Source organism: Pseudonaja textilis, chromosome 2 (genome assembly GCF_049901715.1).
Source record: "Pseudonaja textilis isolate UNSWEBS1 chromosome 2, rPseTex1.2, whole genome shotgun sequence".
Lineage (NCBI taxonomy): Eukaryota > Metazoa > Chordata > Lepidosauria > Squamata > Elapidae > Pseudonaja > Pseudonaja textilis.
Window position 1 is genome coordinate 191,331,288 of NC_141991.1, and position 18,881 is coordinate 191,350,168.

Below are 18,881 nucleotides of genomic sequence, written 5' to 3' on the forward strand. Positions count from 1 at the left end.
GGAAAAAAGTATGTAAGACATCTAGTAAACAAAGTTTATGCCTCAATATGTTCTCATCCTCTTTTTGATGCTATTTTTACTGCTGAGAACAAAATATGAGATTCTATAAACAATTTTAATTTCTATATGTTTTTAATTAAGACAATTCACTACAGCAATGCCAGTAGTTTTGTGAAGTTTCTAATAATTATAATGTATATCGCTGGGCTCCTCACAAAACCAGAACGTTTAAAAAGTAGTCTGTTATAAGCTATTTGTGTATAATGCAGTTGTGCCTCTTCTCTTCACACTTCAGAGTCTTATTTGACAAATGCCACTTAGATTTCAATAATAAAATAAAATCCAGCCTTTTACAGCACTAAATTAAGATTCATTCTAATGTGCTTGAAGTATTATCACAACATCTCAAAATATTAGAAATTCATTCTCTACACCACAATGGGTGGGAACTGTAAAGCAATTTAGCTTTGTTCCCTAGCATTTGGTTGTTGAGGCTATTTCTGTAAAATGTGCTTCAAAGTGTTGTTGTACAATCCAATGACTAACTGAATTCTCCTGCATTTCTCTGGCTATAAGTATTAGCTGTTAGCCTTTTATAAGTTTCCCACCTGGATGATATTCTCTTGCATATCTAAGATGATCAGATTAGCTTCTGTAGCCAGGTTTCCACTAATCAGAGATTCTTGATCAATCTCAGCTTTTGTTCTGTAAGAGCAACAAATGTTATTAAACATTCACAAACCAATGAATACAATAATATCTTACATTACAGAGGTAATTTTCAGGATTGGAACCTATCATTAATCCTAGAAGTACCATATCTGGATTTATTTTTAATATATGAACTTTTTTTGTTTGATATATTTGTTTGATATATTCAGCAAATGTAAGTGTAGTTTAATATAATGTTTTTAATCAACAACTAATGAAGAGTATTAACGAATCTTTGTGCTAATTGTGTTTGGCATCATTTTTAAAACTAATAAAGTGCCTTCAAAAAGTTGTGTACAATAAAGATGGAAGTATTAAACATATGAAAAAATGTAGTATTGATCATGTGCCTTTGAGGTTTTTTGACTCCTAACGACCACCCACATAGTTCTTCTACATGATAATCTATCCCAAACCAATTCTTTCTATTTTTAATGAAACAATAAAAATGAATGCAAACTAAAAATAAGGGGGGAAAGGACATAAGGTGGTTTCTTTTGTATATTCAGTGTAACGTTTTTTTCCAGATCCTTCTGATAGCCTTTCATTTTTATGAGCTGTGGTGGCACAGTGGTTAGAACGCAGTACTTCAGGCTACTTTTGCTGCCTGCTGGCTGCCTGCAGTTCAGCAGTTCAATTCTCACCAGTTCAAGGTTCACTCAGCCTTCCCTCCTTTCGAGGTCAGTAAAACAGAATGCAGATTGTTGGGGGCAATATGCTGACCCTGTAAACCACTTAGAGGGGGCTGTAAAACACTATGAAGTGGTATATAAGTCTAAGTGCTATTGCTATTTTAAATCCACTTTCAAATCTGTGTCAAACTTTTCAGGAAAAACTTGTTCCTCCTCCATAACATCTTTTAAACACAATCTATTTATAGAGATAGACACTCTTAAAATTAATTTCTTGGGGCATTGTTCAAAAATATCCTTAAATATATCAAATGTTAAAATATTTGCTTTATTCTGTATTAGTAAGTCAAATTTAATTATTTTCCTTTAATTGTAATCTTTACTTCTTTCTAGTGTCCATCCTTCAAAGTACCACCCTTTTCTTTGTCAATTCAAAGATTCAGTAATCGCTTCACAGCATAACAGCAATGGGTTCAGTTTACCATCTCAAAAATGACCATAAAAACAGGTCCTTGTATAATGTTGATGCACATTTGTGGAACCATGCTGGACACAGACTAACATACTGCAGAGCTCCTATCTGTATGTCAACTTTTGGCTTCCAATGCACATGAATGAGAGTGTGGGTTTTTCCTTAGCTGTTAGTTTATTGCCACATATGCATACACCGGGCAAGCATAGTTGCTACATAAAATAAAACCCAACCCTGATCACATTGATTATCACACTGATTTTTACCAAAACACCAATCACTGATGTTATAGTTCCAAGAAATGGCTTACGTTACTTTATCTGTGCAATGAACCGCTGAGTTTCAAAACTTGCTATATACTGCCATTCTGTTTGTTTTTGGCTCTTGCAAACTCCAAGAGAAACAAACAAAAATGTGTGTATTCGTTTGAACAGGAATCTCTAGTAATTCCCATTTTATTTAGCATATCACCCAAAGGGATTCTGGTGTGTTTAAAACTACCATCCTTAAGCACTGAGAGCTTTTGCTACTGGTGACAGGAGAACAAAGGGATTTCAGAGAATTCTCTCCACAAAGTTTTACAGAAAGCTACACATGTAGCTAGCTGTTCAGGATGCTTTGAAGATAGAATTTCCTGCCTTGGTACAGGGAGTGAACCTAGATGTCCCTTGAAAGAAGCAGTTCTGGTAAAGGTGATATACATTCATTAAATTACTCACTTATCTTGCGTTTCGTTTGCTTGCCGCCACTGTGTCTGCTCTTTTCTCCATCGTAAGTTCTCATTCGACCCTGGGAGTCTATCATTCCCTGCAAGGGCAACATTCACAAATCACAAACTTTAATATCAACATTTCTCAGGCGATAGGAGCTTTTGCAAGAGGCTACATCCACTGTGATTGCAACCAGGAGAAATGTATCTTTTTGCCCGCAGAGGCAATGAGTAGATTTGATATGAAATTATTAAAATGTGACAGACGGGAACAACGTGTTCCCAAGACATACAAAGCACTGGCCACAGAATCAAGACAATTGTAAAGCAAACAAAAGACAGACCAGATGTGAATAAAAGAATGACACTCAGAATCCAGCTGTGAGTGAGGTGCAAGAATCATTCATAGTCCATCCTCTTGATGAAAAAAAAAGTAGAAACAATCTCTGCTGCTGCTTTTCTTCAAACAAGTAGAAAGTTTGTAATGCACACACATAATCCTAAAAAAAAGCCTTTTTGAGGAGTTATTACTTTGAATATTATTTCTGCCAGATTTGACCTGCAAGCCACCAGATGAAAACAGCCTGTAGCCTCTTTTTGACAAATTAAACAGCTACCAATCTAGCAGCTAGCTTGAGTCCATTATGTGGTTTGTACTAAATGGGCATTCAGAACTTGCTCCTAAAAACATAACTTTATACAACTGAAGGTCAAGAACAAAATGAATAATGATTGAGTTCATTTGTAGATTTAGAGAAGGTGGATGAGAGGCACAAACACCAATCAATTCAACTAATCTGATCTAGTATTTATAACCATTCATACCTTATTAAGATTGGTGAGTGCTTTTTGATCTTAGAAAAAATACAATTCTACTGAACCAACTCCCCATGTTCAGCTCATACTTCTGATACTTTTGCAATTTCCTTATTAAACTCTCTTCTGCCAATGAACTGATCCTGTTTCAGGATCCAATCCGAGGCTACTTTCAGCTGCATGCAGATTTATTTTTTTGTCTTAGTGTTTCATTTAGAGTTTTATGCCATCTGATAAGACCCATAGATAGGTTTCCTTCCCAAAGAAGGACAATGGTAGAGAAAAGAAGTGGTTAGGAATAACTCCCACATGACCTCAGATTCCTGATTACTAGCAAACACACTGGGTGCAGTTTGCCTCACACTAAAAATAACTTCAACGAGGACCACGTCAAGAGCCATATTGTGTCACCCAACTATAAACACGGTCCTGATCAGCAGACGTATTATGCATATTATGTAGGAGTGCCAACTTCAGTTACATGTAGTCCTCAACTTACAACCATTTGTTTAATGACAGTTCAAAGTTACAACGGCAGTAAAAACGACTTACGACTGTTTTTCACACTTACGACCACTGCAACATCCCCATGGTCACATGATCAAAATTCAGATACTTGGCAACTGGCTCATATTTATGACGGTTGTAGTGTCCCAGGGTCAGTTGATTTTCTTTTGTGACTTTCTGACAAGCCAAGTCAAAGGGGGAGTCACTTAAAAAATCATGTTATTAACTTAGCAGCTGCAGTGATTCGCTTACCAAGAAAAGTCGTAAAAAGGAGCAAAACTCGCTTAACAACTGTCTCAATAAGCCACAGAAATCCTGGGCTCAATTGTGGTCGTAAGTCACGGACTACCTGCGTTTATGAAGTAATAAAGGCAGGGTAATTACTAAGTGAGTATCTGGTAATAGCAGCTGCCAACAAGAGTCCGGATTTTGATTTTGATAGTAATATCCAACAATAACAGTTGTTCATAACAATCTCAAATCCATCCGCATCTCTGCCAAGTAACGCCAATGGCCAACGGTGCTGTTCTAGGATGTCTTGCTTTAAGGCTCTATTTTTGTTACTTTCTGAAAACTGTGGGAGGTGCAGGTACCATTTCTCTGCACTTCCAATGAGAAGAATAAACAGTCCAAGAACAACAGCAAAGACGTACCAGCAAGGAACCTGCTCCGCTTCATCATTTCACCTCGGGCCCCCTCTCCCCTCAGCAAGGCCTCTTCCAGACGAGCTTTGGCGTCTCGTGATTTCTTGAGGGCCTGAGTGCTGACTTTGTCTGAGCTTTGCTTGCCCTGTCCAGAGAGAAGAATAAATTTACATCTCTAGGCAAGCCTACTTCAGGACATAATAATGACAACAGCCACATTACTGAAGCCTTTTCGGAGCCCAACCCAGAGTTTTGCCCAAGGATGCCGGTAAACATCCATCTGACAAATAAACTTTTGCAGTGCAGTGGTAACTCTTTGACTTGGACATAATTTCCTCTACCTTGTATTCAAAGCCTGAGACGCAGATGAAAAGAAGATCTAAGATCCGGTTCAGCTGTGGAGAGGAAAGATCGGCAATCCATTTCTGAATAAGGTTCTGATCGGCATTCTTCATGATCCACAGGAAGCAGATCAAAAGATGACGGGTTGTCTCAGGACTTAATGTGTTGTACGATTTGCAGGACTGGAAAGACATGACATGAAAAGCACATAAAGTAGCAAAAAGAAAATGTATCAGACGAATTCCAATACAGCAAAAAATTTACCACAGGAACAAAACATCACATTTTGAAATTGTGAGAGCTTCTTACTGTCAGCTTAGAATGTCTTTTCCAATTAACAGCCAAGAGCCATTTTTATTAGTTTTTATGTTTTACTAGTTACATTTATATCCTGACTTTCTTCCAGCTCAAGACAGCATACAGAGCACTTCCTCTTCCAATTTTTCCCTACAACAACCACCCTGTGAGTTAGGCTCAGTAAGAGTGTCTAATTGGCTACTTTAATGGATTCCTGCAATAGGCAAGGTATTGGATTATATAATCTCCAAAATCTGTTCTTTTCGGCTTCCATGATTGAAACAGACTGGAACCTGGATCTCCCTGATCCTAATCCCAATATCTTTGCCAATTTACAACCCCAGCTCATTTTTAGTGGCGGTGCAAGTAGTTAGAATGCAGTACTGCAGGCTAGTTATGCTGATCACCAGCTGCCAGCAATTTGGCAGTTCATGTGTCACTGGCTCAAGGTTAACTCAGCCTTCCATCCTTCAGTAAAATGAGGACCCAGATTGTTGGGGGAAATAGGCTGACTCTGCAAACTGCTTAGAGAGGACTGTGAAGTAGCATATACGTCCAAGTGCTACTGCTATTGCTATTATTGCTGAGCAAGGAATATCTTTATTTCAAATAGTAAGCACGAATTCCTCCGTCAATAGTTTTTTACTCAGCAGAAGCCAGCTCTTTATTTGACTAAAATGAAACTTCACTCATCACAGAACTTCTCAATGGAGTGACTTCTGATTCATGTAGGAAACGAAAACTTTCCAACATGATGTTATGATAAATGGATAAGGAAAAAGATATGGATAAATATCCTAGACCCCTGAGATGAAGATACATCTTCTTAAATGGAACTCAATAAGGAACCCTTTTAGATGGGTTTTCTATAGGGCTGATGTCATTTTGTCAACTGAAAGCAGCTCTACTTCAAACACCCCACGACCAGATTGTTTACACTGCTGCTTTACACAACGGATTAAGTTAATTTGCTTAATCACGTGCAGTAAATCCCCTTAATCCAGGAGAGATGATAGAGTCTTCAAGACAGTTTGAACCATAACATCCATAATCCCTGGCCACAGTTAACACTGGCAGGGATAACTGCAGCGGTAGTTCAAAACAGATTCTAGAGGCACTCTGCTGCCCACCCTCATTTTAGGTAGAGAAAGAGAAAAAGGTTTTCCCTCTTGGAAAAAAATTAAGTGTACCTCGAATGCACATAATTTTACCAATCTAGCTCAAATCCGAGAACGAGAGAAGTTTTGATAGCAAGGCCAGTAATAGCAAATAACACTTCAAGATAAAATCATAGGAACATTATTCAGGAAGGGACTCCTGTAAAGTACTGTAAAAAGCCTTACCGTCGTAAGCATAGAGGAGCCAGAAGATCGTACATTAAATTGATTCCCAGCAATAGCCAGAGCAATATTGTGGTTAATCTGGTTTGCCGATTCTTGTTCTTCATCTGGCCACGCAACACGGCCTTTCCCATTGTGAGCATCTGGAACTAAATTGGAAAGTGCAGGTTCTCTGAAAGGGGTTTTTGGCATGGTCCAAAGCTTTTTTCATAATTCTCCAGCCAAATACTTTTTGGATAGCTTATTCTCAGAGGAAGATGTATCAAGAATGTATCTAGTAACCAGTGAAATGCATTTATTTTGTTCTAACTGCTGTGGATTTTGATATACTGGTCAATGGTCATAATAAACATAGTACACTTAGGTAGCTAAAAACTTCTGAATTTGCAAAACTGAGTTGCGGCACTCCAATTTTCAAGAGCCCCAAATCTTCTTCTTCCTATCCTCCACTCTGTTTTTCTGACACGAGTGCTAGCCCCATGGAAGCAAGGGCAACAAAGTATTAAATATAACCAGGCTGAAAATCCCAGAAATGCCAGGTTAAAGTTCCAAGCAACAATGGCATATTTAGAAATACTTCTACATTTCTGAATAATCTGCATCCTAAACAAACTTATATGAGATGGGCAGTGCAGAAATCTTAGAAACAACAAGGCTATTGCATATTAGCTGGAGTAGGATGAAAGCCTGTGAATTGTAGTATAAAGCCTATTTTCTATCTGAAAAAGTCCAGCAGTGAAAACAATGTGTCTTACATGTTTCTTGTGGGTTTTTGAAATTTGTTCTGTCCCTTGATTAGGGTGAACTGGACTTTGTTTATTAATATTCCCACTGCTTAAAAGAGTTTTGTGTGCCATTACATTATAATCCTATGTATGCATGCACTATTTGATTTATATCCAGCCTTTATTTTTACAATTCAAGGTAGCTACCTAATTCTTCCTCTTCCTATTTTTCCCACAATATCCCTGTGAGGTTTGCTGGGCTAAAAGAGGGTGACTTTAGCACTTTACGTGCCTAATGGAAGATTGCAACTCACAGTTTCCTGATGTCTATTGTAGCATTTTAACCACTGGTTAATTACAGACTGGTTTTCTATATTTGAACAACAATGAGACAGAATAGTTAGTATAAAACTACAGCTGATGAGGTGTAAAATTACCAGTTCTCACAGCTAGATAACAGAAAGAGATTAGAATTAACGAATTTCTTTACTTGGCAAATTTTAGAACAGATAATTTCTCTCTAGCAGTGTTCACAAGTGTTTTAAAACCAAGTAATACTTTATAGCTTTAGTTTCTGTGATTATGTGACCTTTGTTCCCTTTCTTCAATCTATCTGCTTCCTTCTCTTGTTTTCCTTTTCAGTCCTTGTTTTCCCTCTGACTATAATTGATTAAAACTGCCCCCTCTGTTTGCTCTTTTACCAATATTTTATGTTGTTCCCTTTGCTTGTCCTGAATTATATGACCTCAGAGCAGGATCAGCCATGGCATAAATTTCTCCATTCAGTCCTGCCTGACACCGAAACAACAGATGGGAAAAAACACAACAAATGCACTCTCAAAAGCCTTTAGGCATTGAGAAAGTCATTTAGATGGGTGTATACAACACTAAAATAGACAGTACACAAGAAAAAATTGAGAAAACAAAAGCTGAGAGATATTTGCTGCACGTATGTAAATTGTTGGTGCTAACACCATTACCACTCAAAGTGTTAAAATTACTGTTCTTGAAAATATGTACCTGGATTGAATGACATCTTTATCACATTTACACAGGAAGAAAGTTGGAAACTGAACACAGATGATCTTGTCTGGTGCATAGCCAGTAGGCTAGGAAAGAAATGGAAATTGTCTTGCCTCACAGATAACAAGGGTTTTTTTCCCCTCTGAAGGACTCTATCCACATCTTATTAAAACCAGATCCTTAGAAGATGACCTTGGAGTACAAAAATGATGGGGTCCTGAGGAGTTTTATAGGATTTTGAAAAGACACACCTGCATTGCAAACTGGCAGACAGGTGCTAGATTTGCACATTTGAATGTTTTTTTTTTAAAAATCAGATCCAAAGTACTGTGTCATCCTAATATCTCTCTCTCTGTTTGCTATGGGCACTTAATAGAGTAACAATTCTCTGTGGAGTTGCTTTTCCACATTTGTTTTACCACTACATCCCATTCATGAGTCCAATAATGTCGATGAAAAGATATTGATTCTGTTTGTATGATACTGTCACCCATTGTTCACTGAACCATAGTTTATTAAACTAAATTTTCTGGGCTTTCATAATGACCAACTAATTATCATTAATGGGCTTTCCTAATGATCCACCTTCTGACAGTCCTTCTCAGCAATGTAAGAAGTGTTGGGGATGGAGCGCCATCTACAGGACTCCAAAGGACAGAGGACGAATTATAAAACTGGGGGTGGGGTGGGGGAATCTGTCCAGGGAGCTGGGAATATACAGAGCGGGTTCAGCTAAGGCAAGAGGAATTTTAAATAATAGGAACAGTTTCATTTCAAAATATTGAGAGAATAATCATTTCATTTTAAATGCAGAATGGGGTGTGTATGTATGCAAAAGCTGCAGTTGCCATTGTTTCTTTTCTTCTGTTTTCCTGCAATGAGCAGAAATCAGATTGTTCTCATCTCCTGCATGAGCTTCGCACCTATGGAAACACTCTGTGGCTCGCTTGAGAGAAAAGTGCTAAACCCTCATGAAGTTTGCTTGTTTGTGGCTTAAGGTATTTTGTGGAGTTAACCATCTTGATTTGCAAGGCACACCTTATGATAGCACACCTTATAATAAACACAGCCAATAAATTATGTCCTTACATTGTCCATTATCACTTAGGCAATTATATTTTGTGTGGGGGGAAAATCATCATCTTATACTGTAATGACAAATTCCTGAATTTCTGCTCTGGGTTGAATGCCACAGAAGTCAAAACAACCCACATCTAGTAGATGGTAGGTCAAAAGGGAAAAACAGTCAACTTTTTCATTTTTATACACCATCTAGAAGACATTAAGTATGTCATCATCATCATCATCATCATCATCATCATCATCATCATTTCTTGCCTGTAAAATCATGTAATTGAGGAAGGGCATCCAGAATTATGCCAACCAGAGGCAGATAAAGTGCAGCAATTTTCACTTTAATTTCTGACTTCAAGCAGGATTTATCCAAGTCATGTGAACTCATCAAGCTGTGGACAGCGCTGACAGCTTTCCTCTGTACCTTGCTTATTCTGTCAAGAGGACAAAAAAGTCCAAGAGCCTTTTAATTGCTTAATCATAGAATAATCCAAGAAATAACAGGATAATGAATATGGGAGCATTTTGAGAGACAAATTAAATATGTCTTCTTTAGGAAAAGAATTTAAGCCATAGATTGTGCATTCTTTCTTTTAAATTAAAAAAAAATACTATTTTCACACTGCTTGGGGTTTAACAAAACATTTCCAGGTCACACTATGCATATGGGAGCATCCTGGGCTAGTAAAATAATATAGACACAGTTGTTTATCCTTTTTGGTATGTTGAGCTCAGGCTATAACACTAGTCCAAATGTTAGAAGCGGCTGAATTCATACAATATGTTAAAGTAAAATGCTTCTTAATTTGCTTTGATATTTAGAATACAGATAGTCTTTGACTTACAACCATTTCTGTAGTGACTGAAGTTACAATGGCACTGAAAAAAGTGACTTAAGGCCATTTTTCCTTATGACCATTGCAGCCTGCCCATGGTCACATGATCAATATTTGAATCCTTGGTAACTGGCATGTATTTATGGCAGTTGCAGCGTCCCAGGCTCATGTGATCATCTTTTGGGACCTTCTGACAAGCAAAGTCAATTGGGAAGACAGATTCATTTAATAACCACGTTACTAATTTAACAACTGTGGTGATTGTGGCAAGTAAGGTCATAAAATGGAGCAAAACTCACTCAACCACTGTCTTGATTATCAACAGAAAAGTTGGGCTCAATTGTGATCATAAGTTGAGGACTACCTGTAGTGCATAATCCAAACCTATGGAAAAATATGACTGAACCTACAAACATACCCAATTGTGGCCTATCCATGAAATGATTCTCAGTCTACATATTTTCCAACATTTAATCATATCATCATATAAGCATTTAATAGTATTATGACTTGGCTTGATCCTAAATCCCCAAGTGGATAAAAGTTGTAAAATTTTCTACAAACCTGCCTATGGGTTTTGATCTTGTCAACACAGCAGGCAACTCACTTTCTGTTTATTTAAAGTCTATCTCAGACTACTATAGGACCTAATCTGGTTTGCAACAATTTAGGGTTGACTGCCCTTGACCCTGATTTTTATTTATTTTATTGATTTATTAAATTTATATCCCACCTTTATTACTTTATAAACAACTCAAGGTGGCGAATATACATAATACTCCTTCCTCTTCCTATTTCTCCCACAAGAAAAAAATCCTATGAGATAGTTGGGCTGAGAGACAGTGACTGGCCCAAGTTCACCTTGCTGGCTTTCATGATAGCTAAAGGTAGGACTAGAACTCACAGCCTCCTGGTTTCTAGCCTGGCACCTTAACAAAATAGATCAAGCTGGCTGATCCTGGCTGTATGAAAAGAAGAACTGAGTTATTAAAGTATTTCAGGAATACTTGACTGAAACCTAATTCCGTATCTATAATTCTCAAGCTTACACATCCAAATCTCTGGGGGGAAAATGAGACCTACCCCTCCCCTTCTGCATCCAAGGTAGCTGCCAACTCTGTGAAAAGTAGCCCCGTGATGAAGTGCTGCTGCCGATAATCTGCTGTAAGCTCAAACATGCTGGAAAGTTTTTGATCCTGGAAACTTGAGCAGGAACTTGAATTCTATAATAAATGAAAGTGACAAACACTATGCTTATATTGAAATCCAAAGCATAGATTTGTTAGCTGCAGTTTAAAAAAAATAGAATGACTTGACATAAAGTTCTTTTTTAAGTATCTCTACTTCGTAATAAACAAAATCTCTTTAATTTCATCTCTAAAACATTTCATATGAAAATTGAATTGAATTTATTAAATCAAAGGAAGAGTAAAACATATCTTTGGCTCTGTAAAGTATTTTTGTATCATAAAGACAAAATAAAAAAATAAATATAAGCAAAGAAAAATTCAGAAATTTAATGGAATGAATTTATACCTGTATATACACAGGTAAGGTGGAAACTGATAATCATATACAGAAATGCTCTTAGTCGGCAAAGGTTCAACTGACAATATTAAATCATGTCAAAGAAGCTGAAGCTGCTGTTGACTTCAGCCACTTTGTGGGTTATTCCTGAATGTAAAAGGGTTTGAATATATTTGTGCACAAACACTCTTAGCTGAATATATAAGGAGGTGTTTTTTTTAAATTTAACAGAACTGATCTGAACAGATTTCTTTTCCATTCTTATATGGCAGAAGATTGACCTGAATGGTTACCTCTCAGACAAACTAGATTCTGCTTTTTTAAAAAAAAAAATGGAATCCAATTCTCCAATTCCTCCTAATAGATACTTTCCTAGAAAACACCAGCGCTTACAAATATCCCTAGATGCCCCTTTTCTATGTATGTTGAATGTACATGAGGAGAAAGGAATTGTGGTTTGATAATTTATTCCTGCATTCTACGTGTTTAATGGATTATCTGGCCTATGTATATGCAATTGCATTCATTCATTCATACCGAATATGACAAAGTTAAGAGGTGATGTCAGCAAACATACTCTTGCTTTCCCACCTACACAGCTGTATGGGGGAAAGGATGATAAACTCATTATGACATAAAATATTAATGTATAATTAATGAGAAGAAATATGAAGACTCAATCATCAATATATTCTGTATCTGCTAAAAAAGGTACTTCCAATATTATTAAATTGTATTTTTATTTTTTTTAAAAATAGGGGAAGTACCTGGGATGATATAGAAGGAGAGGGAGATGTTGGAGCACATCCTGAAGTCAGAAAGAAAAGATTCAAATTGAGGTAATGTTCATGACTGCAGAGAATTTGTAGGAACTCCAGCCTCATGGACAACAACACTGGGATATTACTCATTTTATTTGACAACTAGAAAGGAATAATTGCAAAGAAAACATGATGAATACTTGCATACAGAGAGAAATACTTTATCTTGAAAGAGATCAATAAAAAAGCAATAAACATTTTCAATTGTTCCATTTAATAATGCATCACATTAAGTATATATCTATTAGACCCCCTAGTGGCAACATTTAATAAAATGGATTATTTTCTGTTAATGCCAAAATTCTTGTTAGAAAATAATTCTGTTGTAATATACTTTCTTCATCTCTGTAATTGAAAAATATTGTGTTTTAAATTCCATGGCACTTGTCACTGGCAAAATCCTTAGTAGAACTGAACTGTATCAGTAAAATGTATCAATGCAAAATTGATCTTTTAATTCCAAAGAAGCCCTATGAGAAAAGCAAAATTCCACAGCACTGGTTTGAAACCTCTGTAGCCTGCAAAGAATGTTAAAGAAAGTATCTGAAAAAGTTGGGAGGATTTTTATGTCTAAAATTGATAAACGTTGGGCGTAGGAATTGTTCTGTCCAACGGAAAACTAGTTCACTTATTCAGGAAGATGATATGATTGCACATATGTTGGTCCGTGCCAACTGAGGGAGCATCTAGAGGATCATACACATGTTCTTCCGACATACAGGTTCTAGTCTAGACATTTGAGTTAATTGTTTGGCCTGACAAGTCAGTTTTCCATATGTAAGAAGACTAATGTAGGAATCTTTTTGAATGAGATATTTACCAATTAATTATCAAGCTGATGTCAGCCCTGAAGCCATTTTTTGGCTGAAGCCATTTTGGGAGCATCTTAAGGGCACATCTTTGGGTGTGTTTGCTGGAACCCTGACAGATGATTTGAATGATTTAATCAATAAGCTGTTATGATCTCCCTCACATTTTGACAATCTTCCAGTTCCCATCAATATTAGCATGAATGAGTGAGAGTTAATGGAAGTGATGGTAAATTGGAGAATTGGAGATTTCATACTTATGGCCACTTCAAAGTCACAAAATAGACTGTTAACTTGTGAATTCTTAAACTTTCCATCAGCCAAAAAAAAAGAATCTTGGATAGGAGTAGGCCTGAGGAAAAAAAAAATCTATACTAGCCCTGTCTCTATGCTGCTGGTCTTAGAAGGAGACTATTCTCCAAATGTACAACTTGGATCCTATTGGTGTGAGATTGTACTGAGGAGTTTCCCCATGAGTTGTAGACAAAAAGAAACAAGCTACTGCATCTACAGGATATTTCAATCCTTCTGGCCTTATACCCGTTACTATGTTTAAGAGAACCATGGCATGATAACTTAAGCCTCACTTTAAAAGCTTCCATTTTTTTGCTTTAGTTACCATCCTGTCCAATGGAGACTTTAGGAATGTAAAATATCAAACCCTATTATCTGATTTTCAGCCAGCTAAGTAAGATATTTCTGTAATAGGATATTTGAATTTTTCTTATGGGTAATGGACCTCTCTCTGTTTTACACTTAAGATAGTAATCCAAAATCAAATTGCAATCTCTGCACATTTGAAAATTATATTTTGGGATGTACTATTGCATGGCCTTTATTTGAGGGATTTTTATAACGAGGCCTACCTGATTGCAGTAGTTTTTGATGAGGTTAAACACAAATCCACGATCCATTAAAGAAAGAAGATCGTATAGGAAAAATGCCAAGCTAATGTTGATCTTTTCTGCCTGTTCACTTTCCTTAAAAAAAGAAAGAAAGATTATTGCCCAAAACCAAATGTGTTATATACTGAGGTAAAATCTGCACAATAATTATAGATTAATATAATTATACATGAATTAAAATGACAGGTGAGGAAACCTGTCACATAAACTTTTTTCCACTGTGTTTAGATGTATCATAACATGATGGACTACACAAACAGGTTCATCAATACCCAGAAGAATAAAAAATTATGTTGGCATGCAGTTAGTGGCCCAGAAACCAACATTCTGACTTACTTTGACTATAGTTAGTTAGGTTAATGCAATTGGCTCATCATGTGCAATTCATTCTAGATTCATTCTAAGATTCCTACATGCCACAGACAGCACAAATACTTGACACATGTTTGGCAATATAAAGCCGGATTGAGTTTCATAAAAGAATGTAGATGTCAAAAATGTAATAACGATTAGGGAAAATCTGTAAATTTCAGGCTTGTTTGGTAAACTAATTATAACAAATGGATTTATAAAACATAGAACAGACATCTGATAATATCCATTATTATCATTAGACCCATTAGAGCGAGGAGGCAGGGAATGTTGCGGGTCCCATCCCTGAGGGAGATACACCTGGTGGGACCTGGAAGAAGGGCCTTCTCCGTGGTGGCTCCCTCTCTCTGGAATATCATTCCCCCAGAGATTAGAATGGCCCCCACTCTAGCATTCTTGTGAAAGGCACTGAAGACCTGGTTTTGCCAGCGGGCCTGGGGAACCCAGAGAGGGATGGAGGCCATCAAATGGCTAGTGTGATCTGCTGTCGTTGGGGCGGGAGGTGGGAGGTGGTTTTTTTCCCCCAAATTTTGTTCTATTGTACTTTATTAATTTATTTGATTCCTGTTGTTAGTTTCTATTGTTTTTTTATTTTTATTTTTGTTTTAAATATGGTTTTACATTGTGTAAGCCGCCTTGAGTCGCCATGGGCAAATAGGTGGCAATATAAATTAAATAAATAAATAAATTTCTCAACTGACATTTTGGACATTGCAACAGATAAATTAGAATAAGATATTTTAATCTGATTGGATGTTGATATTATTCAGATTAAATTTATGAAGTATGTAAAAAGATACGAGTTTCTACCATCTTTGGAAACCTGGTGGTGCAGTGGTTAGAATGCAGTATTGCAGGGTAATTCTGCCCACAGCCTGGAGTTTGATCTTGAGAGGTCTTGCCAGGGTTTGGTCTTGCCAGGGATGAGCCAAAATCTATTGTTTCCCATTGAAACCCCTAAAACCTTTAGACATTAGGATAGGACATTGGCAGCATCGCTTAGTTCACCAAGGGTGGAGATATATAGCTGGATATTATCACTGTATTGATTAAACTAATTGAAAATTCTGACCCTACTATACACAAAATGCAGCCCTAAATTCACGATAACCCTGCATTTCCTGTCCACCATGGTTCTAAGTTTCCCTAAAATATGAACTCCCTGAAAATGATGTTATTCAAATGCCCCTGTCTGGTAATCAGAAAAAAAAGACAATGAACTAGAATTCTAACATAAATAATGGTTGATTTTGATTTGATACTGAGGTACAGGAACAATTTCCGTGGAATAAAATTATACAATTGAGAGTTTTTTTCAAGGTTCTGTTTATTCTAGATTATAAAATTACCTTCTGGGTCTTGATTGAAAGTGCAGCAACCTCTGAGGTGACAACACTGACAATTGTGCGGATGTCATCTTTGAAGCGATTGGAAAATCGACCTTTGCGGGGAACATCCTGCTTCCGTACATTGTCAACATACTGAGCCATGCTTTTTACCTCAAAAAAACATCAGCATCGTTTATCAAATGTGAGTTTGTAAATAACAGTAAATAGTAGAATTGAAAGAATCCACACTTTGTGAAGAATCCTTTCTCTATATTTCATGGAGAGGTAACTTAACATTTGTAAATTCTATTCCAAAAATTCTGCAGCTAAAATGAGAACTTGCAATGCACCTGTTAAACTTAAATGTGCGATTCCATTCTAAAATTCTTAGGTGTATAATAGGAACCATATTAGGTGTATTGCTCAACTATTACAATGAGTAGTATATACATTTCCTGCTTTTACTTATACATAATTTTAAAAAAATGCAATTTAACCACTAGGAGCCACAGGGACCCAACATTAGGGGTTGTCTACTCTGCTGCTCATGATTACAAAATTAGAACATCAATAAAATGCTTCCAGTGTTCTGCACAGTCACATATTTTTAATGTGTTTGATGTGACACTGGGTAACTCTAAACAGCATAATTTTTTTAACGTGCATATGTATGTATATTACTTTAGGGATAATTTTTCACTTACTAAACAGACAGTTCCTTTCAGCCAGTTTATTATTTTGCGTATTTGATGCAGATGTCAATTAGATTAATAATCTAAAATTAAAATTTTATTTTAATTGACTAGAAGAATACTATTACTTCATTGAAAGCTATTCCCATTTCATAACTTCTCTCCTGAACATGCTGTAGACATTGATTGTTTGCTCCGAAGTTTCTTTATTACGTAGTGATGGGAAGAAAGAAAATGCTGAAATATTTGTTCTCTTTCAGGGGTGTCAAACTCAGTTTCATTGAGGGCCGCATCAGAATTGTGTTTGACTTTGCAGGGCCAGGGTAGGCATGGCCAGATCAATGTCACTCATGTCGTGGGCACCTGTGGTGGCCCAAATGTTCTGCCAGTGCAAATGGGCTCCCAAGCTCAATTTTTGGCTGAAACAGCCTCCTGCAACCCTCTGCAGCGAAAATGAAGCTTGGGAGGGCCATGGGCAGTCCTCCCAAGCTATGTTTTCATTGCCAGAGGAACCATGGGCCTGTCCTTTGTAGTTTCCAGGGTGGCCCGGTGGGCCAGATCTAAACACCTCGTGGGCTGGATCGGGCCCCCAGGCCTTGAGTTTTACATCCCTGTATTATTTTATTTGAGTTGAACATCAAATCATATGCTGTCATTTCCTTTACTGAAAATAAAAGGACCATACAAAATCTTACCAGCAATTCAAAGAAGAACCAAGAATATTTGAAGACTGATTCTCTCGCTATGCCTGCGCTGACCACCATCTGAAATGCGATCTCTTCATGAAAATGCTATATAATAAATTAAAACCCAAATGTGATTACCAATTGACTTTCAAGGTTAGATTTCAAAGCAGAACTCTCAAAGGAACAGATCCAAAAGGGAATCCTTTCGTATTAGGCCATGAACATACACAGGCAGCTAAACATTAAGAAAGCACACAAAGAGCTGTTGGTGGCAAAAACAATCCCCAGAAGACTGATCAAAAATAATAGCTAAAGAGGTGGTGAAAAAAAAAGGTTGACTATTCTAACTGTTATACATTTTGCAATGGCAGAACTAGTACATAGGGCAACGCTTGAAAAGAATGAATTAGTAGAGCCTAGTAAACCTTATAATACTGTATCAGTAGTAATTTTTTCCAAGAAAAATTAGTAAGAATTAGTGATAAATACATGTATGACCAACACATAGGTGGTCCAGAATGAAAGTCTAAATACTCCGTAGCATGCAGTTATATTTTCATTCATTTTAAATTAATGAAGATGAAGTCTACAATAATATGTGCAAAAGGAGACTGTCACATAAAGCAGCATGGAAGCCTTTAGCTTTAGTAAGAGTGAAATTAGACACCTTGCAGTTATTTAAAGATTATTCAAATACAACTTAAATTGGACTGAATGCATTGATGACTTAGGATGACTTAGCTGGGATTTTCCTTGCAGTTTGGTTTTCTGTTATTCCTAAATCCCAGAATACAATTGTGGTTGTAAGTCGAGGACTACCTGTACTCAGTTATCTTGTTTATATCTAGTCATACAAAATTCCTTTCTATTCACTGAGATTTAAATTTCAGCAAATATGTCTGAAATGTTAGCTTGGAAATATAGTTTATTTTTCAGTTTCCCATTTTAACCTAACGCAAAAAGGGCCTTGAAGTAACCAAGCAAAGGTAGCTAGTCCTAGAGCTGACAAATATTTTACATCACCAGATGTTATTACTTATAGGCCTATTGTTTTTTTCCTGAGAAATTTGAAACAAATTTGGAGCCTGTGAACTTCAGAGTGAGAATTGGAAAATGGCATGGTTGTAACAGAGGGTAAAGTGTCTAGCAATGAGTAGTTTGGCATTATGTGGCAGTCTACCTTTTGTTTGGGTAGGCAAGCGCTTGTGCGGGGACTTGACATATCACTGTTGGATTCACTATAGAAAGACACACGGCTGTAATTCCGCTCTGCAACCTGGAGAAAATGACCAGAAGCCATACAGAAAAAGAATTACTAGAACAGGGAAGGAAGGAAGGAAGGAAGGAAGGAAGGAAGGAAGGAAGGAAGGAAGGAAGGAAGGAAGGAAGGAAGGAAGGAAGGAAAGGCTATGCATGAAGTATGCAATGAATATGTTGTTACAATTTTTCCACTAAATTAAACACATGACTGACCCCATGTTCCGATTTAGTACTATATATATATATAGTAATAATATGTGCAAAAGGAGAAGCCTGATGATGGCAGATGAGATTCTGCCGAAACATTGCTACAATTTTAAAAGCACAACTACAATGACGTGGGAAAATACCTG

The 18,881-nt window shown here is 36.9% G+C and overlaps 1 protein-coding gene across 2 annotated transcripts in view; it reads right to left on the reverse strand.

Annotated features, from left to right (window-relative positions):
• DOCK8 (dedicator of cytokinesis 8) overlaps positions 1 to 18,881 on the reverse strand; it is an 82,066-nt gene that overhangs the window by 16,659 nt on the left and 46,526 nt on the right. The window contains exons 23-34 of one of the 2 annotated variants that reach the window (XM_026703767.2): positions 18,449 to 18,544; positions 17,278 to 17,373; positions 15,912 to 16,061; positions 14,152 to 14,265; positions 12,423 to 12,578; positions 11,212 to 11,351; positions 9,557 to 9,726; positions 6,474 to 6,619; positions 4,833 to 5,015; positions 4,501 to 4,636; positions 2,535 to 2,622; positions 609 to 705 (exon numbers count right to left, since the gene is read on the reverse strand). In XM_026703767.2, the coding sequence (XP_026559552.2) occupies positions 609 to 705; positions 2,535 to 2,622; positions 4,501 to 4,636; positions 4,833 to 5,015; positions 6,474 to 6,619; positions 9,557 to 9,726; positions 11,212 to 11,351; positions 12,423 to 12,578; positions 14,152 to 14,265; positions 15,912 to 16,061; positions 17,278 to 17,373; positions 18,449 to 18,544 (1,572 nt within the window). The remainder of the gene's footprint in view (positions 1 to 608; positions 706 to 2,534; positions 2,623 to 4,500; positions 4,637 to 4,832; positions 5,016 to 6,473; positions 6,620 to 9,556; positions 9,727 to 11,211; positions 11,352 to 12,422; positions 12,579 to 14,151; positions 14,266 to 15,911; positions 16,062 to 17,277; positions 17,374 to 18,448; positions 18,545 to 18,881) is intronic. The other variant, XM_026703768.2, reaches the window with a different exon arrangement.